The sequence below is a fragment of the Miniopterus schreibersii genome (assembly GCF_964146895.1).
Source record: "Miniopterus schreibersii genome assembly, chromosome: 6".
NCBI classification, from domain to species: Eukaryota; Metazoa; Chordata; class Mammalia; order Chiroptera; family Miniopteridae; genus Miniopterus; species Miniopterus schreibersii.
This window is the reverse complement of record NC_138107.1, coordinates 7127066-7152928: the sequence shown is the minus strand read 5'-3', so window position 1 is coordinate 7152928 and position 25863 is coordinate 7127066. Positions and strand designations below refer to the sequence as shown.

General features: G+C 52.3%; 1 protein-coding gene across 7 annotated transcripts in view; it reads right to left on the bottom strand.

The window, feature by feature from the left end:
• Positions 1 to 606: 606 nt before the first annotated feature.
• SCUBE3 (signal peptide, CUB domain and EGF like domain containing 3) overlaps positions 607 to 25863 on the bottom strand; it is a 37202-nt gene continuing 11945 nt past the window's right edge. The window contains exons 2-23 of one of the 7 annotated variants that reach the window (XM_081139958.1): positions 24189 to 24311; positions 23102 to 23227; positions 20467 to 20601; positions 19375 to 19500; positions 19072 to 19188; positions 17006 to 17053; positions 14641 to 14757; positions 12915 to 13037; positions 12304 to 12420; positions 11488 to 11613; positions 11127 to 11243; positions 10883 to 10987; positions 10477 to 10593; positions 9984 to 10142; positions 9534 to 9749; positions 9039 to 9200; positions 8666 to 8833; positions 7983 to 8144; positions 7374 to 7571; positions 6762 to 6914; positions 6561 to 6640; positions 607 to 4724 (exon numbers count right to left, since the gene is read on the bottom strand). In XM_081139958.1, the coding sequence (XP_080996084.1) occupies positions 4575 to 4724; positions 6561 to 6640; positions 6762 to 6914; positions 7374 to 7571; positions 7983 to 8144; positions 8666 to 8833; positions 9039 to 9200; positions 9534 to 9749; positions 9984 to 10142; positions 10477 to 10593; positions 10883 to 10987; positions 11127 to 11243; positions 11488 to 11613; positions 12304 to 12420; positions 12915 to 13037; positions 14641 to 14757; positions 17006 to 17053; positions 19072 to 19188; positions 19375 to 19500; positions 20467 to 20601; positions 23102 to 23227; positions 24189 to 24311 (2945 nt within the window). In that variant the 3' untranslated portion in view covers positions 607 to 4574. The remainder of the gene's footprint in view (positions 4725 to 6560; positions 6641 to 6761; positions 6915 to 7373; positions 7572 to 7982; positions 8145 to 8665; positions 8834 to 9038; positions 9201 to 9533; positions 9750 to 9983; positions 10143 to 10476; positions 10594 to 10882; positions 10988 to 11126; positions 11244 to 11487; positions 11614 to 12303; positions 12421 to 12914; positions 13038 to 14640; positions 14758 to 17005; positions 17054 to 19071; positions 19189 to 19374; positions 19501 to 20466; positions 20602 to 23101; positions 23228 to 24188; positions 24312 to 25863) is intronic. The other 6 variants (XM_081139959.1, XM_081139963.1, XM_081139962.1 and 3 more) reach the window with 6 other exon arrangements.

The following is a 25863-nucleotide window of genomic DNA, read 5'->3' as shown; positions in this document are numbered from 1 at the left end:
TCAGAATTCTATTTAATGGCTAAGAATATACTGGATAAGAACCACCTTGGGTGAGTCTCAGTGCTTGTACTTTGCTAGAGGTGGGACATCTTAACTAGGGAGGTGTCTGAGCCACTTGTGACCTGGCCAGATTTGGGGAACTGTACTGTGATGAGGAATATCCTAAATTCCCCGTACTCCCTAGATCCCCCTAAATTCTCACTTCGGATGTTTTCCACTGACTTTTAGAGAGAGTGGAAGGGAGGGAGGAGGGAGAGAGAGAGAAACATCGATGTGAGAGAGACGCATCAATTGGTTGCCTCCTGCACCCACCTTGACCAGGGCCAAGGATTAAGCCTACAACCGAGATATGTTGACTGGGAATTGAACCTAAGACCCTTTGTTCTGCTGGCCAATGTTCTAACCACTGAGCAAAACCCGCCAGGGTGCAGGGGATAATTCTTAGTACTGCTTTTAAAAATAGACAAAAGAGACAAGCCTTTTCATATTCTAAAACCATTAGGAATAAGGTAAGTCTATGCAGAAGCCAGAAGACACTTTGTCTCCTCAAAGCTTTTTCCAGCTCTAGGATAAATTATATAGAGGAAAAGATGCCAGACTGAGGAGTTTCATTTAGTATTTTAATAATAATAAAAAAGTCAATACAAAATCCAAACATTTATTTTTACAAGTTCAGATACATTTTTTCCCCAAGTGCAAAATATTCTATGAACTGCATCAATTACTGTTTATTGTTGATTGTGTAGGAGACGCTTACTATATCGGTAGCAGTGGAAGGCAGATATAAATACATATTTTGAGATTTCTTCTGCACAAAAAAAAAAAAAAAGCCTCCCACATGATAATGATTATTCTGAAACTTCAGTCACACAAAAGAGTAAATTTTTCAGTTTGTCCATACTGCTACAGTCTGTTGTCTAAATAAGCTGATAACAGAACTGGGGATTCTATTCCCTCTAACATTTTCTTAAAGGGTTCCTAGTCCAAACAATGGCCCAAGGAGAGGGTGTGCTACCATTGAGACAGGTTGAATTTAAAGATATCCTTGTGTTGTTTGCTTCTATTTTTTTCTTACTGTGTTTAAGAAAGAAGCCAAGCAGGTTAACACTATTTCCTGCTTATGGTCAGTTATCCTTTGTCTCCCTTCGTAGTCTGAGCCTCTTATATTGAGGTGAAGCAGCAAATACAAAAGTTTGAATGTCCTATAACATTTTCTGACATTTTGAGATATGACCTCCTAATCCATTCCAGAATCACCTCAAATATGCATATGGAGAACATTCTCAAATATAAAAGTTTCATTAGGGCAAAAAATCAGGACTGTATTACCGAACTGTAAGCAACAAATCTGAGACTCCACCACCTCAAACTAAACCAATCCTGGGAAAGTCAGAGCAGTCACAGCTCTGGGCATTTGTAGGCCTAGGACAGGTGGCAGCTCAAGTCCAGACTCTGCTCAGTTTTCTTCTTACTCTGAGAGTTCCCTCAGGTTTAGGGAATGGGCCTGGCCTAATACAGAAAGAGGGAGGCCAAGAAGTAGAAGGGATTACATGTTGCTGAGGCTTTAATGCTTTTCTGATATGCATCACTTGGTGCACACAGCCCCAGCAGAAATGGCTTCCCATTCCCAGACTCAGATCAGGACTGGTTTTATACTAAGATAAATGAGGCTTTACAGTACTGTGGCCCTGTAAAAACCCATCCTGCACAGTGGCCTCTGGGCTGATTCGTGAAGGATTCCCACTTACACCACCTTTACATTTCCCCACACTGGTAAAGCCCCCCTTTTCTGTCTGGCCTATAAAGGCCTAAGAGAGTCCCTGAGTGTTGACTCCTCATTCAGTCCACTTAATCCCTAGTTTGATGCCCCAGGGCTGGCTTCCTCCATAGGTTAAGCAAGCAGCTTTGCTTGTGTTCTTAACCCCCCAATTTGGACAACCTAAATTAAACTTGGTGGACATTAGCAGGTCTTCACCTGCTCACCAAGATCTGCCTTGATGTCAATTAAGAAGCCTAGTGGCCTATACTTTCCATACTATAGAAATCATTTGCAGATCTCAGAAACCACGGAATAAATGATTGGAGGAAGTGTGTTTGTATATGTATGGGGTGACAGGAAAGGAAGAGCACAAGAAGCCAGACCCTGAAGGCAAAAATTGGGAAGCACTCCTGGCTGGCTTTCTAAGAGAGATGGAAATGGTAGGAAGAGAGGAATCAGAAAGCTAGCCTAGCTTCTGGTGTAGAATCAAGATGGTCAAAGTTGATTAAAGCAGCTTTCATGGCATCTCCTGGGACGAATGGATACTTCCATTAAACGGCCATTTCCCTGCTTGGAGGCAACCATTTTGGATCTTTATAGTGACACCCTCTTTGATCCAGAGAGACAAAGTCAGCGAGACACCCCACCCCTAAGAGCCTCGGTGTTGACTAATGGATGTGAGGGGATCTAGCTGTGGCATTGGCTACATACTCCCTAAGGCTGTTTTGGCTAGCCAGGGGGGTCCGGCTCCTTTATTTAGTGTTGAGTCTCCCGGGGGAGCAGTAGCCTGGGACAGTCACTTAGAAATAAACACTACGAGTCAACTGGTAGCCTTTGATTGAACAGGACTACAGCTTTGGGGAAACTAGGAGCAAGTGGAAATAATTTTACAGGCAGCAGTGGGCTGAGTGTGGAGTGTGCAGGATCTGGGCTTGGGCATGGACTTGCTGCTGCTTCCTCCTGAAAAGCAGTCCTTGAGGAAGCTAGACTTGAAGTCAATTCCGAGAGGGGATGGCCAAGCTCAGGCGAACAACTTCACGCCTGGATAATTGTCCTGTTCTTGGCTTCCTCAGCCTTGTCTCTGGCCTCAGGGCCCTGAGTCAGCCCATCCCCAGGGGGTTTGTCCTGGTCTTCCATGTGAACATCAGGGGAAAACAGAAGGAAGGCAGGGAAAAGATGGGAGGTTTCTCTCTTGGGGTGGAGAATCACTGACCAATTCCATCGGCTTCTACAGTCATAAGGTCCATATGGAATCCAAGGAGAGGCATAGGGATAGCAGGATTGGTTTAGTAAATACAGATCCCTTTCCTTCCTGCTCCATAAAGTCCCTAGAATTACTGTCTTACACATCAGGTGCCTCTGAGCTGCAGCTCTGGCTTACCCATGCCGAGGGCTCAGGAGGTCTGGATGGCCACCGGTTGAGGAGTAGAGACAGATCAGATGCTCCAGCACTCAAAGTTCATGAGATTCAAAACCTTGTTCTTCACTCCAAACATATACTCTTCTCTTTGGGGAAGCTATAAATAGGGTTTTTCTAATAGAGGAGAAAGAAAAACAAAAAACAAAACCAGAAAACAAAAACCCTTCCCTCTAGACAACATAGACTCAAAATGATTGCACTTATTAGATGTGGACAGGGTGGGCAGAAGGCTTGCCAAGTGCACACACATTCCTCTTGCTGCCCACAGCCTGGGGCCAGAGGTAGGTGGCTCTGGGCTGGCTGCAGAGTGGGGTCCTCTTTGGTGGAGCCCACAAGCCATCTGGGGCTACAAGGGAAAGACAAAGCTGGGGTAAGGCCCAGGCTGGCTTTCGCTTAGCAGCCATGTTTCTTTAAGGACAACACTTAGCATGGGGAGTTGGGCTCCCCCAGGGAGCACTCGGGCCGGGGTGAGGGGATGGCTGGGCCAGGGAAGACAAGTAAGAAAAGGGATTAGTGTTTGAGGCTGGTTTCCAGTTCTGTAGTCTAGTCCTTTAGTTGATGCAATTTCTTTCCTTTTTTTTTTTTTCTTTTTCTTAGCGATGCTATAGAACCTGGTTTCTGTCTGGCAGAGCTATAGTCTTTCTCTTGAGGAGTGACAGCAGTGCTTTCAACATGGCAATGCCTGCTGTTCTTCCTCATTCAGCTGGTGTCCACTAGCCCAGTGGTGTGGGCCTTTTGTAAGGTCTCATGGATTGGACCCCAGGCAGACAGGGGAAGAAGTGAAGGAGCTGTCTAGACACAGAAGCGGCTGTGTTGGGTGGTCCAGGGCTCAAACCGCGTGTCCCAGAGGACCAGTGCTAGCACTAAGTCTGTAAGTCAAAGGCTTCTTTGGCAGAACCCTGGGCTGTTAGAATCACCTGGGGGGGTGCAGGGGGGACAGCCAGGGGACATTTTGGCTCCTGACTAGTAAGGCACAACCTTATAATGGCAGAAGCCCTCTTCTCCCTCCCCACTCCCCAGTAGACCTACTTCTTTCTGGGCCTCTAGCACTCTTCCAGGCTGATGGGGTTAGGGATGTGAGCTGGTAAAATGGGCATTGTGGCTAGGGAAGGGAGGGTACTGTTCCTTCACCCCTCAGGGGGAATAGAGCCAGCACTGAATGGCTTTTTCAGGGAGCATGTAGTAAAAGGAAAAACAGGAGAGAGGAAAAGAGAAAGACAGAGAGACAAGGAAAGGAAGCTAGAGAGACAGAAAGGGAGAGTTCTTGGTCTATATAGTGATATATTTTTTCTCTGAAGAGAGAGCGGTGAGAGTTCCTCCTCTGAGGGTGGAGGCTGCCGGCTGTGAGGGCTAAGGAGTCTGGGTTTTCAAAACCTGGGTCTTGGGCATAGGGCACTATTTGTAGGGCCTCAGGAAGCTGGAGACTTTGGAGCGGAGCAGCTTGATAAAGGATTTTGGCAGCATCTCCTTATGCTTCTCTGTATACTTGAAGTAGTTCTGGGGGTGAGCCAGCACCTCAAAAAAGGCCTTGATGAGCTTCTTGTCCTGCAGAGGACGGCAGGTGGCAATGTTAGTATCAGTAGTGGGAAAGAGGAACCCCAGCCTCAACTCAGCAGCAGACCCTCTTGATGTCTAATAAGCATACTCAAGAGGTGAACTGGATCCCCATCCCCACTACCTGTCCCTCCTTTAGAATTCTACAACTTAATGGCAGCCCCATCCTTTCATTCCTCAGGTCCCAGTCCTTAGAGCCATCCTTGTCTCTTTTTTGCTCACAACCACAGCAAGTCCTGTTGATTCTACCTTCAAGATATATCTACTTTTCACTGTCTCCACAGCTAGCACCTCCTCTAAGCCACCATCATTTCTCACTTGGACTATTGCAACAGCCTCCTTACTAGTCTCCATGCTTCTACCTACCCTGTGCTTCTACAGACTGTTCTCCCCAAACCAGCCAGAGTGACTTTTTTTTATTTTTAATTAGGTCATGTCCTTTGCCCATTCAAAACACTTTCCTGCTTCTTTTCACTTAGTAAAGCCGAGTCCCTTGCATGGCCCATAGGCTGAACGTGATCTGTGCCCTGTTCTCTCTTGTCCATCACCCCTTGACTCTTCCTTATTTTCTGACCACACTGGCCTTCTGAAAGTTCTTGAACATGCCACACTGCTCCCATGCTCCTCAGCTTGGAATGCTCCTCTCCTGATCGTCTGACAGGCAGTCCTTTACCTCATTCAGGTCTCTTCTCAGAGGCCTTCCCGAACTACCTGCCTGAAATGGCAACATGATGTGTGGAGAGCCTACTAGGTGCTGGCACTGTGCATTAGGACTCAGATCTTCTGGCTTCTAGGCTACTGTTCTTTCCATTGCATCAGCGGATTTTTAAAATAAGAGGGGCTTCCAGCCTCTCGTCTCCACTTTAATCAAGACGGCTCCACTACTTTATGCATTAGAGTTCCATAGCACATTTGAAATAAGAGTTCAGATGCTTTAAAAAATGTTTAAAAAGCATTTCTGAAATTAATATTCTTTGCCGTCTGCATGTTCTAGGAGATTTTTGTCATGTCCATTATTTTGATGATAATACAAAAATTACTAACCATAGAGACAAACCTTTTTTAAATGAATCATTTATGAAGGACTGTGACTAGGACTAGTTTCTTAAGTAAGATTTTCTCAAACTGGGATCCACAAGTCCCAGGTGTCTAGTCCATTCTTCAATGCTAGAAACATTTCTTTTCCCTTAAAAGAGGTCTAGCCTGGCCGGTGTGGCTCAGCGGTTGAGCATCGACCTAGGATCCAGGAGATAGCAGTTTGATTCCCCGTCAGGGCACAAGCCCAGGTTTTGGGCTCGATCCCCAGCAGGGGGTGTGCAGGAGGCAGCTGATCAATGACTCATTGATGTTTCTCTCTCTCTCTCTTCCTCTCCCTCTGAAATCAATAGAGATATATTTTTTGAAAACAGAGGTCTATACTCAATTAACTGAGAAATGCTGTGCTAATCTGCTTTTCTGTGGGAGCCGAGGAGGGAGTAAGGGAAGGAGGGAACTTAGGCAAAAGCATCTCTCTATACCTCATTTTCCCTCTAATTTTTGGAGGAGGAGGTGAGGGCCACTTCACCTCCTCCTGCCTTTGTCCTCCGCCAAGGCGTGGGTGATACTACACTCATGTGGGCTTAGGCTCAAATCCCAGATTAACCTCTGGGCAACTTCTGTAATTCCCTGTGCCTCAGGTTTCTCACCTGTAAAGTGGGAATGATGAAAGTACCTAATTCACAGAGCGATTGTGTGTATCAACTGAGAATATTCATGTAAGCACATAGCACCTTGTCTGCACATTGTTACATGTTCATTAAATGTTGGTTGTTGTTTAAACTTGCTTGCCTTTAAAATCTCCTGGTGGTTTTCAGATGCGTAGAGCCGGCCATCTCGCACAATGTCTTCTACCAGCTGCTCATAGTCCTCTGCAAAGTGAATCAAAGGGAGGAGCTTAGGGGTGGAACCCTCCTGTTCCCCTTGCTGTCCCCAAGGCTGATGAGCCTCCCATTTTTCACCAACCTCCCTGGCTCTCCTGCCCTTGCTTACCATCATAGGTAACATAAGGGATCTGGAAGCCACGGGCACTGTTGGCTTCACTTGTCTTGAAGTTGATCCAGAGCTTCCTGGAGCGGGCTGTGAAGGCAATGGGGCGCTCGTAGGTCTGGCAGGTCTCGTAGGTGGTAATGGAGGCTGGGGATGCTGGGGAGGCAAGCAGCATGTCAGGCAAGCAGCAGGGCAGGCCGCTCAAACCCTCCTGGGGGGAGGGCTGTGGGAGGAAGACTTGTGCTGAGAGCTGTCCCCTGTGCATGCACCCCCCCCATTCACATATTGTCTCCCATTGCCCTGGGCTTGTTCCACAACTCCTCTTTGACATCCTGGCATTCACAGTGTAAGAAATTTGACATTTAAATGAATGGAACATCAAAAATGTTAGAGTAGGACAGTGGCACATGGAACGCTATTGGAGTTAGTCCCAGGGCTGGCTTTCTTAACTTTGCTCTCCACCGAACATGTAGCCTCATTGTTTTCCTTTGTTAGCTCCTCTCCTCCCAAGGACTCCCTTGCCACTGCCCCAATTCTTCCTGTACCAATTTTCTCTTTCTCCCTCCCAACCAGATTTGGGTTGCCCTTCCCTGGCCCAGCTCTGCAGCCACCCACAGTTCTTTCTCATGACAAGGACGTCCCCACACTCGTCCTCAGATGGCAGGAAGATCTCGGGCACCACGATAAGGATCTTGCGCTTGGGTGGGGGGTTGATGTTCCAGACGCACTCCACGCCGGCTGGGTAGTTGCCTGGGTAGTTGGGGGACTCGATATAGCCAGTGAACTCACCCAGCTCCCCACCACACTGACGATCTGTAGCCAATGGCCAGTGGACAGAGCAAGAGAAAAGAAGTGAAGTCAGTGGGGAAATGGGTTGGGGAAACGGAAGAGTTCTCAAGTGAAAATCAGGCACATGTAGGTAGCCGCCTTCCTAGCTTATCCATTCTCCAAGTTCTGAGTCCACCTTCCCTCCTGCTCTTTTAGTATCTTCTTATCGCACTTCACCTGTATTTGCCTCCCCATTACCTGTCTCCATGCTACAGAGCCCAGCCCAGCAACTGTCTTGAGACTAAGTGGGTGGGGAGAGATGGAGAGTGGGACTTTATTGTCCACCTACTCCCCAGCCCTGTTCCCTGTTGGTTTACTCCCCCGCCCTGCTGCTTCCTATGCCCAATGCTCCCAGGCCTCTCTAGCCCCTTTTCTCCAGCCTGCCCTGCCACATACTCTTGCACTGGGCTACACTGGTGGAGCCATCGAAGTCAGTGCTAGTGTTTCCTGGACAGCGGGTACAGAAGTTCTGACGGAAGTCAGGCTGATAGGATCCCATGGCACAGCGGATGCAGCGATGGATGCTGGTGTTGTAGTAGTGCCCAGGGGAGCACTGGACTGCAGGCAAGGGGAAAGGTAGGAGTTAAGGTGGCAGGCAAGTCAGAGTTCTGGGACATGGTATAGGCAGGACACATTCACCCTGGAGAATCAGGAGACTGAACACACCAAAGTTTCTTCCAGAGTCCCAACCTTTCCTAGTTATGCCAGAGTTTAAGGCCAGGGAAAAACAAACTGGACAGAGTAGCTGGCTACAGTGCCAATTCTTTTCTTTCAGGTACTGAGCTGTGCTAAACCTGTTCCAAAATGTGTTCGTAGTGTTGAGGGGACTGTGCCACCAGCTCTCCAAAGCAGAGGGGTAAGTGGCACCGTTATTTATTCCCCAATTCCGAGGCTGTGGCTTGCGGTGGGTCAGGATGGGCCCTCTGAGCAGGATGGCATGGCTGGTCAGGCAGCTGGGCCTTTCTTGGTTTGGGGAGGATGGTGGAGCAACAAGCTTGGGTCTACTCTGGGGACTTGGAGAGTGTTCTTGGAAGTAGTTGGGGTAGGGAGTCTCCTGGTGGGGTGAGCAGCCTACTCACCTTTGGTGTCACAGTCTTGGAAGGAGATGGCCCCCTCGTGCTTGGTAGTGAGGCCCCCGCCACACGGAAAGCACAGAGTCCGTCCCGCTTCAGGTTGGTAGGTGCCACGTGGACATGGCTGGCAGGGCTTGAACCCATCTACAGAGTGTTGGCCAGGTGAGCACTGACCTGCAATGAACCAACGGCCCAACTCTGATGGGGATGGTCCTGGTCATCCCTTTGGGGTCACCCAGTCTCAGGGGACAGAGGCACACAAACAGGATGTTGACTAGGAGACTAGCCTGGAGCCTGGGCCTGCCCTTGGGAAATCCCATGCCCATGGGCGTCCCAGTGCCCACCCTACCCCACTCTGCATTGTTTGTTCCCCTGGCACCTGCACACGTGGTGACGTTGGTGGCTCCAAGAGGCCCGTGGGCATCACTCCCAGGGCAAAGGTCGCAGGAGAGCTGCCCTTCTCTCTCCTGGAAGGTGCCCGCTGGGCATGGCACACACTGCTCCGTCTGGCCGTGGTAATACGTTCCCTGCGGGCAGCTGACTGAGGGAGAGTCGGCTGTGCTAGCCACCCACCCCCCTATTTCCCACCACCCAGGCCTGGGACTCCCCTTCCCGCTCCCCCAGATTTAAGGAGAATCTTTTTGTCTGGAAAGAGACAGAATCCTGCTTGGAAGAATCGGGCCAAAGCCATGTGCAGGAGGGCCTGCCTGCTGTCCTAGATTTCAGCCTGGGACCGGGGGGGGAAGATGGGCAGGAGGGTCTTGGCTGCCTCACAATTTGAGAGATGCAACTGTAGCCATAAAGTACCCTGCTCTGAGCCCAAGCTGGGCTTTTCCTTTCCCGTGCTCCCCTCTATCCCAGCAAGCTCCCTTACCACACTTGGCCCCGGCACGGTGCTGCCCTGGCCTACAGGCCTCCACCAGCTCAGCTCGCTCCCCAGCTACCGGGCCCAGTTTGTGGGCCAGCTCATAATCAAGGCCTGCTAGGCGCAGGAGGAAGCGGTCCTGGTTGATGGACTTTCTAAGCATCTTCAGGGACCCTTTCAGCCGTCGCTCCATCCGCTGTCGGAGGCAGGATAGCCCGCAGCCAGCTGGTAGTGGATGACGGTATGAGTCAGAAGGAAGAGAAGAAACAGTGGCTGTGAGCCAGGAGGGTGGGAGCAAAGCTAGGAGCTACAGGTGAGAGAGACTGGCTCCTGGGCTTGGAATTAGGCAGGGTCTGCCCTAATACAGGCTCCACCCCTCCCCTTTGCTGTTGAGACCTGTGGTTTCCCTACCTCTGCCCTTCCCTTTCCACCCTCCTTCAACAGTGCTCCCAGTCCCACCTGTGGTTTCTTCAGCTCTGACCTCTGCCTCCAGTTCCAGGGTGAGCCGAGTGACTTCCTTGCCTGGAGGGGTCCGGGCCCTCCGGCCCTTGCCCTTCCGAGAGGAGTCACACTTGAGGTGGATGAAGGTGACCTGGCAGTCAGAGCAGGGCGCAGCACCTGGGGGAAAGGCCTTGTCAACTCCAGGGCACCCCCTGGGGGACAGGGGAAGTTCTTGCTCCCAGTTCTCACCCTTCCACCCCAAGCCAGACAGACCTCACCAGATCACTGACTGCAACTATCTCCATTCTCTTTAGTCTAGGATACTAATTAGTTGGTGTGGGGAATATCCTAGGACTTCCTTGGGCTCTATGCCTACATCTGCTTTGCCCCTGCTCTTTCTAGAGTTCATGGTGCCAGTAGGTTTTTGGCAATCTTGCTAAGCAGAGCAGTTGAGGGGTGGGAAGGGTTTGGTGGCCAGACAGCCTATTGGAGTGGGGTCCCCAGTCCAAACCTGGCCCCAGGATTCTGCTGGCCTCCTCCATTTTGCCTTTGTTTCGCAGGTGCAAACGGCATTTGGCGTCCTTGATCTTGAAGGAGGCCCGCTGTTTAACCGACAGCACTGCAGCCTCTAGAGGGATGGTAGAAGCTCAGCAGAGCCTGGGGGCCCTAGGGGTGGGGTGAGGGCTGCTGCAGAGGATGCTGAGAAGCTGGGCAATAAGCCAGGGGCCTCGCTGGAGAAGGATTATGAAAGCCAAGGCAATCAGATGTCAGGGGAAGAGGGAGCAAGGCAGCAGGGCTGGAGAATTACAGAGCAAGAAGGGGATCCAGAAAAAAGTGAGGCCAGGGTTAATGAAGAAGAGAAACAGGGGTCAATAAGCAAGAGAGTGGTGGGAACAGGCCTTTGGGCTGGTGCTCACCATGACAGTGGTTGGTGTTTGTGCTGTTCCCGGTGTGGGCAGCTCGGGCTGGAGTGGCCCTGGGGCTGGGGGTGCCACAGCTCACCGTGAAGCCATTTTCAGACTCTGAGAGAAGGGAGCTGTCACAGCTCTGACCTGCCCCCCACAACCCTCACTGGTTGGATGTCTCTAAGGGGAGCAGAGTTGCTGCCTGAACAGCCAGTGTTCCTTACCCACCAGCCCTCCAGCAACCTCTTCTATGTACCTGGCAAAAACCGGGCCCGGGAGGGGCAGGTCAGGGCACAGGTGTCCTTCTTGCCAGAGCGGTTGCAGCTGAGCATGGCTTTCGATGCACCAGGACTGTTCTGACACTTCACAGGCTCTAGGAAGGGGAGAGAAGCCTGAGGAGGAGAGGGCCTCTGTTCCCACCCTCTCCCTCAGCTGGGTAATTTGAGGGAAGAAAATTAGCTACAAGCGGAATTGTGACTGTACACAGAGACTGATAAAGGGATGAAAGGATTACTGGAACCTTCATGTCTCTAACTCAAATAGCTACACTCTGCACCCCTTACGGCCTCAACCCCTGAAACTAGTGCCAGCTGCGGCCAGCAGAGGGCGCTGCCCACCTGTGCAATCCTTGCCATTCCAGTGCAGCCGGCCCTGGCCTGCCGGGCAGGTACACTGGTAGCTGCCAGGAGTGTTGATACAGCCGAAGCGGCAACCTCCCCGGTTGATGCTGCATTCATCCACATCTGGGGAAGGAGTAAGGAGACAGACAGACAATGGTGGGCAGGAGAAGGAGCCAGGGAGTGGGCAGTGCGTGAGGACCTTTGGTTGGAATTCCAGGTATTTTAAGACTCCTGGCCCGAGAAACCCTCAAACCTAAGACCTCCTTCCTGTGTCTATCTACAGTCAGAAGAATGACTGAGGCCTGCTGGCATAGCTCAGTGGTTGAGCATCGACCTAGGATCCAGGAGATTGCTCAGGGCACATGCCCGGGTTGCGGGCACAATCCCCAGTGGGGACCGTGCAGGAGGCAGCCGATCGATGCCTCTCATCATGGATGTTTCTCACTCTCTCTTTCTCCCTTCCTCTGAGATCAATAAAAACATTGAAAAGGAAAAAGAAGGCAGCTTGAGAAGGGGCCAAACTGATGAGCTTTAAAACCTTCCACTCCTACCAGTGGGGCTGTAATCTGGGCGCTAAGGGTGGGAGTCAAGGGAAAGTGATGGGGGTGAGAGAGAGAAATTTTGCAGGCAGGATGCTGTTCCCTGATACCTGATTCCCAGTTTTCTTAATTCCTCCCACTTCACAGTGGATGCAGACATGGCACATGTACCTGGGATTGCCCATAGCCACAAGCCAACTCAGGGGCTTGTTCAGTTGAAGGGTGAGGAAGTGAGAGGGGCCTGGTGGCTGAGGGTCCAAATTTGCTGGCTTACCCCCACAGTGGGTGACACCATACAGCAGGTAGCCATGATGGCAGAGGCACTGGAAGCTTCCCGGCGTGTTAACACATATGTGGTCACAAGTTCTATCAAAGGAACACTCGTCTATATCTGAAAGAGCAAGGATTCAAGCCATTGAATTTTTCTTGGGGCACTTGATCCTGGGACCCCTTGCTCACGTAAAGGACCCAAGTGAGAGGTCTTGGCTCTCCCCTTAAATTAAAAGTCCCTACTCATGGCCCAGGCCTAGAATCAGAGATTCAGCAATGCCTACCCATCCCCTATGCTCCCTCCACTTGGAGTCCTTGGAGTCAGGAACTGCAATATCTAATGCCTATTAGATCAGGACCACTATGTATGGTTAGGCAGCTCAGACCCTGCCAAGGATATGAACTGGGGTGAAATCCATCCCTCACTCCTTGCCAAGCTGTGTGCCCCAGTGCAGAGCTGGGCCGCCAAGAAGGTGCACATTTGCTAATTTGCATGACAATACTGCTTATGGAAACCCTCCCCAGTGTCTGTTGAGTTTCTCAGGCTCTGGCCTGCTTGAAACTTCTACCCCAAGAACCTCTCGAAGGCTTTCCCCTTGGCCCAAGTCTGCTCACCCTGGCAGTTCCTCTCATTGATGAGAAGCTTATAACCCTTCTTGCAGCTGCATTCAAAGCTGCCCACGGTGTTGCGGCAAATGTGGTCACAGCCACCATTGTTCAAACGGCACTCGTCTATGTCTGGGGAAGCAGGACAGAGTAGAGAAAATCAAAGGTAATCCAAAGGCTGGGAACAAACAAAGATAAAAGATCCCTCCTCCCTCACATGGAATCAAGGAGAGCCCTGAGCCTGCCCTCCTGACTCTCCCTTTTCTTCTCTGTTCAGGGGATGATGGGTCTTTGCCTTTAGCAACACCTTTCCTCAGGCCCAGTCCTCTTAGAAGGGGACACCTGGGAACCAGAAGCAGGCCCTCAGGGAATTGCCTGGAGCAGGAAGTAGGTGGCTAGTCCGTTCTCTCCGCTCTGCTGCTGACAGCTCTTCCCAAAACTGCGGGTGGATGGGGTTTATTCCTTTCCTGTCCCCCATCTGTGCTGGTCACAGGAGCCCAGCAGGGTGGGCAAGGAGGTGGCACAGAGAGGTGGAGATTCAAAGGGGCAGCTCTTCGGAGGGAAGAAACCAGTGAAAGAGGCTGGGTAGCTGATGGGGGAGGGGTGGGGGCCAGGCAGGGGGCTGGACTGGGAGAGATCTGGAGAGACTCAGGCCTGAGGCAGCTTTCAGCACTAGGAAGAGAAGGGGGGCGGGGGTGAGCGGCTTCCTTCCTGAGGTCAAGTTCTCCAAGCTGGTGGCAGACAGGACCCAGGCTACTCACCCCTGCTTGGGGGAGGGGCAGGGAGGGCGCCTTCCACTTCACTCTTAGCATACCTGTCAACAGTCCTTCCCAGCAGGAAACCTCTCAACTCTGGCTGTCTGACCTACTGCCCCAGCCCTCCCCCGTCCTCTCTGCCAGCTGTTGGGCCAAAAGACACAAAGAATGATCCCAGACCTCCTTCCAGTCCTTACTCCTTTGGACCAGGGAACACACAGCCCCAATGAATCATTATTTTCAGTATGCCTACCCTCTACCCAACCTTTCCCGTAGACCTGGTTAATTAAAGGAGGGGAAACAGAATGGACGGTGTGGGAAATTATACCATAACAACAACCAGCACAGTGTTTGTCATTTGTCAGGCACTGTTCTAAGTACTTTATAATTCATATATAACTCGCTTAATCCTTACAACATTCTGCAAGCACCATCATTGTGGTGAAACTCGGGCACCGAGACACTAAGAAACTTGCCCCGGATCAAAGAGTGAATCAGAGGCAGAGCTGGGATCTGAACCAGGGTCCAGGCTCCAGCATCAGTGCTCCCAACTGCTTCCTTATTCCCCCTCTGACCAGAAGCACCTTTCCACAGGGAAGGTCTCAGGAATGTGGGATATGAAGGGAACAGAACGCAGTTGTGACCTCGTGCAGACACAAGGCTCAAATAGCAGCCTAGATCCAGGGACAAACGTAAATGTTCATTAACCAAGAGGGTTAGGGACCCATAGGGGATTTAATGAGAGTAGGGAAAACAAGGTAGTGCAGGGGCAGGGGACACTGGACTTCTGTGTCCCTTGAACCGAGATGGGGAAGGTGGACAGGAGACCAGCCTTAGTTATGGCCTCAGTTCTTTATCATCAGGATAGCCTCCAGGGGTACAGGAGGCTAATAATGGTACAGGTCCCATAACAGGTTCCCTATCTCAGCTCCCCACCTCAGCCCCTTACCCTTCCGCTCCTGTCCTTTGAAAGCCCTTACCTTTGCAGGTCTTCCTGTCTGGCTGCAGCATGAAACCCACAGGGCAGCTGCAGTGGACACCCGTTGCTGCATCGTGGCACTTACTGTCACAGCCTCCGTTGTTAACAGCACAGGTCTCTGTTTAGGAGGGAGCAGGGGATGGTAACCAGGTTATGGGCCTGGAGGAGCCCCAAACTCTAGGGTAACAGAGAGCACAGAGGCCCGAGGAACAAGGGAAGGCCTCGGCTGCCTCCCTGTGCTTTAGAAGGAGCATTAAGCGGAGGCTCCCAGCCCCCAGCCCCTCACAAGTGCAGCCAAGCAGTCCACATCCCTGCCCCCTACTTGATTGAAACAAGGTGGACAGCAGTGAGGCAGGTACAAGCCAGAGCTGTCAGGCAGGAATGTGCTGAGGGGGTGGAGGAGGTGGAGAGGGGAGGGTGCAAGGAGGGGTGGGAGCAATCGCTACCAGGGAATAAGGGAAAGACAGTGCTTCCTCCTCTCCCCTCCTCTTCCCACCGACTACCTCTTTGGTGGGTGGGGGTCACGGTGGATAATCCTGGGAAGAGAGCCTGGTGATCCCTAATACAGCTGATGGCCATCACTTCATCTTCCCCTCCTCCCTGCCCAGCTGTCTTAAGAAAGATCCCAGTTCAAGGGCTGACTGCTCCTCCTCAGAGGAGACTGCATAGTCACTTCCCAGCCCCTTCCAGGCTACCTCCAGCTCCTCCGGAGCCCTCCTTTTAGTACCAGATGGAGATAAGCTGGCTGTTCTGTTGTTGTTTTACTTTCCTAATGGGGAGGGGAGGAGAGGGGGTAAAAGAAGAATCGGAGAAGGAAGGGCGTCAGAAGGTAGGTCAAGAGTTAGAGAGCCTCAGCGCTGTCTCTTCTATTGCCCCCTCTTGACTGCTAAGTTTTCCCTTTGCTGAGAGATCAGAGTAGGAGTGTATGGATGGGTCAGTCGCCCTATTTTCTGAATTCAGAGTAGGAGAAAAACAGGTTTAACAGCCAAGAAGTGTCAAGTGAGCCCAGGGAAAACCCACCAGCTCAAACTGCAAGGCCCTGCCACAGGGGCTGTGGAGGTGTGGGCCATCTGGGGGCCTAGAGTTCTCCCATTAGAGAGACAAAATCCCTAGGCCTCTGCCCGGAAAGAAAGGAGAGTAGTCCTCAGAATCAGGGAAACTGAATGAGGAAGGCACCAGAGAGTACTATCATCTTGAATCTTTGACTCCTAAAACTTCGGCTCAACCCTTGTCACTGAGACCAGCAAGGCCAGGGCACTAGACGGCCAACTCTGCCTGTGGGTCCCTGGCCATGCCCTGGTCCCTCAAATGCCCAGGTTTGGGAGATCCAGTGGGATCTCCTATGTGGCACTCCCACCGTAGCCTCTCCTGAGGTTCCCCACAGTCATGGAAGGAACCTGGGAGGGAATCCTGAGTTCAGGCTCCAAGTCATACCCCCAAGAATGTCCTTAACATAAGAAGAGTGCCCAAGCCCCAGAGTGTGGAAAGGGGAACAGAGATCCTGTGCCAAGTCAAGGCAGACTGTGGGATCCCGGGTGGGGAGCAGGAGAGCTGGCAGTGTCCACCCCAGGCTGGAGCAGAAAGCTGGGCATAGCTGCTGCCCCTGTAGGACACCTGTGGGCAGAGTTGAGGCAGCAGGATGGATGGCCTCAACCCTTTGCTCTTCAGTATTAAAATCAGAAGTTACTCTGTGCCAGGAGCTCCCTAGATGCTCTACACACACTGTCTCCAGCGTCACGGCCAACCTAAGGGAGGGCCCATCCTCCCCATTTTACAGGAGAGGGAACTGAGGATCAGAGAGGAAAGTAGCTTGAGGTCATACAGTTAGGAGGTGGCAGAGCCAGAACTCACACTCAGGTCTGTCTGAACTCAACTGTAATGATCTACACTGTGATGGTGGAAGAGGGCGATGAGTGATGCTGGCACTGAGCTACTGTGAGTAAGAAGCCCCAAGAAGGGTGGCATCTAACCCTACCCTACCCCTAGCTCAGGTGGCACGGGGACACGATGGCTAAGAGGGAGCTGCTGGGTCTTCAGCTGTGTGGGAGGCAGAGAAAGGGAGGGGCAGATGGTTGGGTGGGGTGAGGTGTTAGAAGGAGGTGAGGGAGAGGGGGAAGGAAGGGGCAGAAGAGGAGCGTGACAGGATCAAAGGAGCACAAAACCAACATGAGGGCTCCCGGGCCAGCTCTTGGGGACTCAGGAGACACTCAGTGGGCCCAGTACCCAGGCTGCCAGGGGAGCCCTGCTGGCAGGCTGGAGCCCAGTCAGGCCAGGCCCAGAGGGCATGCGGTTAGTGGGAGCCCCAGCAGGTTAGCCCTTCCCCTAGCAAGCCAGTGAGAGCAAGTGCAGAGAGCAGACATATTTACCATTAGAAACGGCCTGAGGGGGGATGTGCTGCTCTAGCCGCCTTTCCCCTGTTTGACATTGTAAAAAAGCTGTTTAGATGCTGGGCAGGAGCCACTGTGGCCCACTGAGCCCCAGCCCCTCCCCACCCTCCTCCGCCCTGCAGGCCCAAACCACTGTCCCCCATATGATGAGCCCTGAGACTCCAAAACTTCACTCCCCAGCCTTGTCCTGCCTGGTATCCTCAAGGAAGCTGGGCTCCCTCCAAGGGACTGATGGGAAAGCCTCAGAGAGGGGTAGTCACGGGCCCAGTACCATACAGCATGCCGAAGGCAGAGCTGGGAATCCAACCTCAAGTCTTACAAATTGCCAGATCCCAAAGGGTGCCCACCCTTTCTGCTCAACTATGCTGCCCTCCGCCTGCCCACCAAATCTCAGCGTCCTGACTGCCGGGACAGTGAGGCTTCCACCTGCCAGGGCTGGGGAGAGAGCGAGGTCAGGGCAAGGTCAGTAAGTTCCACTGGAGCAGAGCATGAGGAGCTCGGGGAGAACATGGCTGTGCGCCTCAGAACAGCCTCGTTTGCTCCCTCCTACCTCACCTGGCCGTGGCCCAGAGGGCAGAATGGGTCTGGCACTGGGGAAGGGCTCAAGCTTAACGGGCATTTTCAAAAGCAGCTGTGCCCAGGGCCATCTGCCCAGGGACCCACCCGCACACCCAGGGCCCCACACTCTGTCCTGACACATGCAACTTCTCCTTGGGGTCTCCATGCACTTTCTTCCGGGACACTCTGGGGGGTTGTGAGTGTGTCCAGAGGATGGTGGGAGGATTGGAAAGCGGAATTAGATTGATGAGGGGGAAGTGAAAGGAGCTGTAACGATCAGTCCAGAGAAGGCAACAGGAAGGCCTAAAAATGTTCCAGGGTCCTTGAAGGGTTAGTTCAGAGGAAAACTGTAGCGGGTGAGATTTAATTAGCGAACTCTGGAACCGTGCGTGCAAGTCTCTGGAACAGGTACCTGAGGGAGACCCTTTAGAGCATCATCTGCTCCCCTGTTCTCGTGTCTGGGGAAAGGCGGTGCTGTCTGCAGAGACGGGGTGGGCCTCTAGAGTGAGATGGGGGACAGCCTGGTTCTGACAGACACAGAGTGACTGCGTTCACACGCCCCCATCCCCAGCATGTTGTAGCCCAAGAGATGAACCGCTATCCATGAATACTGTGCCCACACGACAAGCTCGCCCCTGCCTGGCTGGCTCTTCCCTTTCATTCCCACTTCTCCAAGGGGACACCTGTCCCATCATCTTCCTCAGCACCTGTGAGCACAGAGTAATTGGCCTTCCTGGAAGACCTAAAGACTTAGGGAATCAGGAATTAAATTCATCATCCGTGGTACCTGAAGATATGTGAGGTAAGGCTGAGGAACTCAGGAAAAGGGATCCAGGCATTAAGAAGGCCCCAAACCAGGGCAAGAGGGATGGAAGGCTGGAGGTGGTGAAGTGAGAGGCCCCGGGCAGGGCTGAGAGGGCGTCCCACTGGAATGTGGAGAAGAGGGAAGAAAGTGGGGGAGCGGAAGGGAGAGAGGATACTGAGGAAAAGATACCTGGAGTCAGGAAACCCCATTTGTCAGTTCAAGGCTGGCTGTTCAGGAAAGAGTACTCTGTCCCACCCTCAGTTCCAGTGGGGACAGTGGGCTGTGAGAGCTCCCATCTGACCACACTGGTCAACCAGGGCCTCTGGTCAGGCTTAATCCTGCATCGCCCCAGCTCTCCTCCCTTCTCAGCTACAGCCCTGGCCAGCAAGTGCCTCTGCTGATTATTCCCAGGTTAGCAACACTTTATCCTGGATAAAGAGGGTGATGAGGTCCCGGTGGTGGGGCAGTGGAACCAGCAGGTGGGGGAGAAGGGGGTCAGGTGAGCCCTTCAGTCTCAGAGTTGTCCCTACTTAGACCTGGCATCGGCTGGGTCTTCAACTTACTCACCAGTCATCCTGCGCCCAGCACTGGGGCCCCGTGTGCTCCCTGCGCCCTGGTCCCCAAGGACCCCTACCCCTTCCCCCATCACAGGTGGACTAAGTTGTCCACTGGCCTCACCCACCGATGCACGTCTTCCCGTCGGTATGGAGCACAAACTTGACATGGCAGCCGCACCGGGGACCCTGCTCTGTGTCATCGCACGTGTGCTGGCAGCCACCGTTACCATAGTTGCATGTCACTGTGCAGAGAGGGCAGGAGGCCTTTCAGCTTGCTTCTCCCTGGGGGCCAGTTCTCCATAACAGTTACTGGCCCTCTTTTCTAGTTGCCTCTCCCATGCTCCCTTTTCCTCCCACCTCTTGCCGCTGAGGCCCCACACCCCGCCTCTTTGTCTCCCTCTCTCCCACTGCCATGCCAGGGATCTCACATTTACAGTCCCGCTGGTTCTTGGTGAGCTCGAAGCCAGGGCGGCATTCACAGGCAATACCCCCTTTGGGCGTCTCCCGGCAAATGTGAGCACAGCCATGGTTCTTGTTCATGCAGTTCATTCCTTCTAAAAGGGAAGGAGCAGGGTGAATGCTCTGTACTTCTGGGCGCCCAGAGGAAGAGGAACTGGGAGGAATAACTGGGGCCCAGGAAATTCGGAGAATTCCACTGAGGCTGCAAGACAGACAGGAGACTGGGTACCCCTCACAAGCTCCCTGCCCTGCCCACAGAGCTCAGAGCCATTCTGAATGATGTACAGGTATTGACTCCCAACCCCAGGAAACCTGCATGATCACCCTCTCCTTCAGACAACCAAAGGCTAGTATCTAACCATTGTCTAGGGCTGTGCTAGGTACTGGGTGGACTTAGGAAAGACCCACATGTAAGATAAATATAAGACATGATCTCTTTCCTCAAAAAGCTTATAGTCAAACTAGGAAGGAGAGCAATAGCATAATGTGAGTGGGGAGTAACTGGTATAGGTAATTACTATATGATTTTATTCAACAAATACCTAGCGCCCACTACATGCAGGGCAGAGTATTAGGTTCTGGGGGTACAAAGATGAATTAGACATAGTCCTTCCCCTCAGAAATGTCCCAGTCTGGCGGGGAGCCCCAGAAACAGACAACACATATGCACTATTCCTGCCTGACCCTCCCAATCCAATCCAAGGAATGCAGCATCGGAGGCTCTCTCAGATGACAGCACTTAGAGCTCAGCCGTCTACAGTTAATTAGCAACGAGATCCACTTGGCTCTGGACACGGAGGACACCATTAATCCCACACTTACCTTAATAATAGTTGCCTTAATCCCACACTGACCCCCACCCCAAGTGAATTCCTCCAGATTTTGCTCTAAGATAGTGTCTGTCTACAGAGCCCTTAGGATGTAGTTGGGTTGGGGAACAGAGAAGAAGCTAGTGGAGTTGAGAATGGAGGAGGTTGAGACCTAGGGGGTATTGAGGGAAGCACCCAAGCAGATGAGAGGGGAGCCTGGGAGTGCTGGGCCCTCCCAGGTCATGGGCTGACCTTCTGGCCGCTGGATGCAGGTGTGCTGGTTGTCGCTGAGGAAGAAGCCTTCCCGGCAGTGGCACTCATAGCTGCCCATCATGTTGACACAGCTCTGCTGACAGCCCCCGTTGCCCTCGGCACACTCGTCCACATCTGTGCAGGACAGTGGTTGGTGAGGCTGTGGGGTGCAGGCCAGGGTCCAGGTTGTGCCCTGGGCCTTCAGCACCACGGGTTGGGAGCAGTCTTAAGAGTCCAGCACACACACCTCCCCCTCCTCCCCAAACCAACACCCAGCCTTAGGCCAGGCAGTTCTCACCCTCACCTCATGCTCCACTGCTCCTGAAAACGCTGCCCTAAGAGGGCAGAGCTGGGAGCTGAGCATGTGGGGAGGGGACATTCGAACATGGCTCACTACGGTGAGGAACCTCTTGGAACTAAGACTGAAGGCAAAGGTGATCAGGAAAGAAGCAGAGAAGAGGAACAGAGATGAAGATAAGAGTGCAGACTAGATGGGGTGAGGAAGTGGGGGCAGCTGGTCGTGGTAACAGCCAGGGAATAGAGAGTCTGGGAAATGGCTCCGTGCGCAGGGAGGTGCTGAGGTGGGCGAGGGGGGTGGGGAAGGCAGTGGCTTCAACTCCTTTGGGGAAGGGACCATTTCTGTGGACAGGCCACACCCTAGTCCTTCCTCCCCTCCCCCCAGGCCTGGGCTTGCTGCCATACTCCCTAGCCTTTCTCCTATTTTGGTTTAACAAAACAAAGTCTGGAGCTTGTCGGCCAGGGTTGGGGGGAGCTGCTAGGCCACACCCTAATCACCAGCCCCAGGTCCCAGAGCCAAGCTCATCCTGGGGCTCCCACTTCAATGCCTCGACTCCCTCTCTATGCTCCCTGCTTGCCCTCCCAAGTCCACAGCCCTTCTCAGTTTTCCTTGGCCCAGGAGGCATGAGGGAGATTGATTCCCAAATGGAGCTGGGCTCCTGAGGGCTTCATCTGCCCCTCTCCCCATCCTCTCTGCTGGGCCTCGAATCCCTGTCTCTTCCCCTTCTGGCCAAGGGCTGAGGGCCCCAGGCTCCTGCCTGACAGGTGCACTTATTAGGAAAGCCAAGGAGGCTTCCTTTCCTCTGCCTTGTTCCTGTCGCCGTCCTTCTGTTGCCACACTCGTGACTCTCCCATCCCTGTCTTCTTCCCTCCCTTGCCCCATCCTAATTCCACCCTTCTCTGTTCCCTTCTATTTCAACCCTGGGACTTGGCTACTCTGGCCAAGTTCTTTCCTTCAGTTCTCAGAGGGGAAACTGACGCCACCTAGGGCATGGATGACTTGCTCAGGGGTCCCCTAAAAGCCAAAGGTAAGGTTCAGACTTTGAACCCCAACCCTGGGGTTAGTGTTAAATAGACCTTTGCTGCCCTGACCTGTTCCGTACCTACTCATTCCCTTATCTTCTGGCTGGTTTTCTAAGGAAACAAGACGAGAATAGGGGGCCTAGAGAGGTCATAGGCAACCAAAGAACTCAGATGCTGATGTTTGTAGTCCTGTAGGCAAGTCACTGTCCTGGTCCCAGTGTCACAGCTCCTCTTTCCAAAGGAGTTCCCAAAGAGGCCCTCACAAGTGACTGGGCAGATGAGGGAGGTCCTTCCCTGGTAGCTACAGTGGTAAGAGAGGTGGCCCTGGCTGAGGGGCTGGGAGGACCGGGTTGGGAGTGGAAACCTGGTCCAGGCCTGGTCCAAGGTTGGAATGTGACTGGGTTTAAAGGTGGCTCTGTAGTCAGGAGGCTCTCCTAGGCCAATGAGGCCTCAGATAATTCCTCTGTTTAGTCGGGGGAGGGGGGGAGAGGGCAGCCTAGCCTGCTTCTCTGGGTATCATTCTTCTTGTGTCTCTTCCTTCCTGGTCTTCTCTCCTTCCTGTCCCCTGTTCTGGTACCAGAGAGAAGGAATTTGGGGAAGAATCCCTGGGTTCATGTCCCAAATCCTTTCATGCTATGGGCTTCAGTTTTTCTACTTGGGAAAGAATCTGACATGGTCCTAGTAAATGATAGAAACCAAAGTTGAGTTTAGTTACTTAGAGATTCTCCTCTCTCTGATCCAGCTCCGAGGGACAAAGGAGATCAGGTCAGACTGAGGCCTCAGAAGTGAGGAGAGGGCGAGCCTAGAGATTTTGGGAAGAGCTGGGAGCAGGGAGGCAGCATCAGCGTTGACGACATTCCTCTTGTGCACTAAGCACCCACTATGTGCTAAGGATGGCACAGGGCTCTTTATACATGCTCTCTCATGGTGACTGACCCAGAGCCTTTAAGGAAGCTGGGATTCCCAGAGACTAGACCAGTGAATCTGTCTGAGGCCACGGGGCTAGCAAGCCGCAGAGCCAGGGTCTGCCTGGAGCCAAGTCACCTCCCCGCCGTGCCCCGCCCACTGCGCTAAGCCTGCTGCTGTCCTCCCGGCCGCTGCCCTGGGAGCACTTTCCCGCAGCATCTCCTCTGCTGTGCTCATCCAGCAGCAGGATGGCTTCATCCTCCGTGCCAGCCTCAAAGGGGGGACTGGCCCGGTTCTCTATTTTGCAGCTTTTGGGTCACTTTCCTCGCCTTGCCTGGGAAATGGGAAATGCTGAAAACACCTCCTTCCCCACAAGACACCCCCTCCCGCATGCCCGCTCCCCGCTCACCCAGGCAGTTGTGTCCGTCGTGTGCCAGGTGGAAGCCATCATAGCAGGTGCACCGGTAGTTGCCCGGGATGTTGACACAGTCGTGCACGCAGCCTGCGTTATCCTCTCGTTCACACTCATCCACATCTGCGGGCAAAGAGGAGCTGAGGCAGCTGCACCCACCTGTGTGCCCCATGCCCAGCCCTGGCCTCAGCCCTGTGGTGGTTTTAAAAAAATGCATCACCTTCTCTCTGTGTGTGTGTATGTGTACGTTTATATAGTTACTTTAATAGCCTACAAACCATTCTGCATTTTGCTTTCATCTAAAGTCAAACATTTTCACATATTTCCACCCAGTCTTTCTAATTACCACTGCACATGGCTGCAGAATGTTCCATGGTCATTATTTTTTTAGATCATAATTTTTTTCTCTATTGTTAGATTCCTTGTTTATTTCACTATCATAAATAAAGCATCAAAGAATACCTTCTCCCATATGTTATTTTGTTTCTTTGAATTTCCTTTGAATAAGTTCTTAAGAGTAAAATTCCTGGGTCAAAGAGTATAATGCCTTTTAGGATTCCTGCTAGGGATGATGAAATCACTTTTCAATTTATAATGTCACCAGGAATTAATGAGTGTGCCTTGTCCACTGAAGCCTTATCAACACTGAAGGTCATAAAGTAACATCTCAAGACTGCTTTCTTTGCATAGCTTTAATTACGAGGGGAAGGTGTGCTTGTTTGCAGTAGGAATTTCCCTGGGTTAAACTGTCTGTTTTCTTTGTGGGCACGGTGCAAGGGTCTGAGGATGGAGGTTCCAGAGTCAGGGAACCTCAGGCCCTAGTCCCACGCTTCTGATCCCCCCACCCCGCCTAGCTTGTCTCACTGTGAACTTGTCCAAGGGCCCCAGCTAGCCTATATGGAGCCTTTGTGCAACTTCAAAAACTGCGCTCTCTCTGGGAATAGCTCCTCCCCTCCCCACGCCCATCAACCCCTCCCCATGTCAGTGGGGATCACAGGCCTTAGTGTAAGGCACCTGCGGCCAGGCAGTGACACTGCCTTCCCCCTCCAGGAGGTCCTCCTCCCCCTCCCCCTCCCAGCCTCACCTTTGCAGTGTTTACCATCCCCCGTGTAGCCAGACTTGCAGATGCACTTGTAGGACCTCGGGGTGTTCTGGCAGAGAGCATCAATGTGGCAGTTGTCGGTCCCCTCCACACACTCATCCACATCTGGCAGGGGCAGAGGGTGTACATAAGACACTCTGCTGGTGCCCCCATTGGTAACACCCCCTTTCCCCAAAGTAGAGATAGTGACTCCTGAGGAAGCAGGTGCTCTCCACAGCCCTCTGACTTCAGAGTGGCCTGACTGTAATTTCAGGAATTCAGGAAAAACCCACTCCCCTCAAAAATACTTAATCCGCACTGACAGCTAAAATTCCATCATCTGAAACACTCCTCTGATTTAAAAACAAACAAGAACCCTTGGACCGGGTGGCAAACTTAACTTGATTAGAACTATTTGGCCCAGTGTGAGTTAGGAGCAAGCTTGGAGGGAGGGGAGAGAAAAGGCATGTGGGCAGTGGCTCTGGGGAAGGGGCAGGTCCAGGGCCACCGGTAATTAAAGGGGGAAGACAGGGGGACGGAGCATCTGAGAATCCTCACTTGCCTCATGCTTCTGCCTGAGACCAGGCCTGCTTCCACTTGCCCACCATGGCGCCAAGAATCCTTAGAGGAAGGAAGTTCCATCCTGGGAGATTTCCCTCGGCTCCTGCGCTGTCAATGCCGTAGGGACCAGGGGCTGGCAGGGGCTGGCACCAACACCTGAAGTCTGACAAGTGACTCTCCAGCTGACTCAGGCAGGCCCACCCATGCTGCCACCTGGAGCTCTTTCATCTCAGGTCAGGTGCTCCCCTCTCCTGACCCTCACTTTGGCACGAGGTGCTACTCACAAAGCTATGCTAAGGGGTGAGGCCACCTAAGACCCAGCAAAAAGAGGATGGTTCAGAAAGGACATAGGAAAGGGAATCATTTATTCCCCTTTGGCAAAAGACTACAACTTCTGGAGCAATGTTTTGGCGCCCCTAAAGCTGAACTGAAATAGGAGAAAATGTTTCATTCAGTTGAAACTGCTATGGAGGTGTTTGTAAGAAGGCTGCGGAGGCTCAGAGGTGACTCAGCGTACCCAAAAGAGAGACATATAAGTAACACGAAGCAGGATGTGGCTGAGTGTGACGAAGGCATCAGAGGTGAGGCCAAGGGGTCCTCAACCCTGGCTGCACATCAGAGTCAATTCTCCCAAGGGTGCCTAAGCACCCCTCACCCCAAGGATTCTGGTCAGTAGCCTGAGCTGGGGCCTGGTCATCAGTAGTTTCCTAAAGCTCCCAGGTGAGTCTAGTATGCAGCCAGGCTTGAGAATCTCTGGTAAAGGGAAGGTCAGGGGAAGAAGAGGCCATTTCAAGATAGTGTATAAGTAGCCACTTGCAAGTAAAAAATATATAAAAGACTATAAATAAAGGACTACAACTTCCAAGTGTGATCTGTGGACCGTAGAATTGCCTGGCTTTTGTTAAAATGCAGGTTCTCAGGCTTTATCACTGACCTATTTGAACCCAAATCCTTAAGGTGCTTGATATCTTTTTTACTGACTGGATGAACCCGTGGACCAGCAATCACTCCAATTTATAGACACTCCCAAGTCCTATCCTGAAACAGTTAACTGTCCTCTGCTTTCATATTTCAAGAAGTACTTGCAGGGGGCAGGACTGAGGGGGCTTCCTGGAGC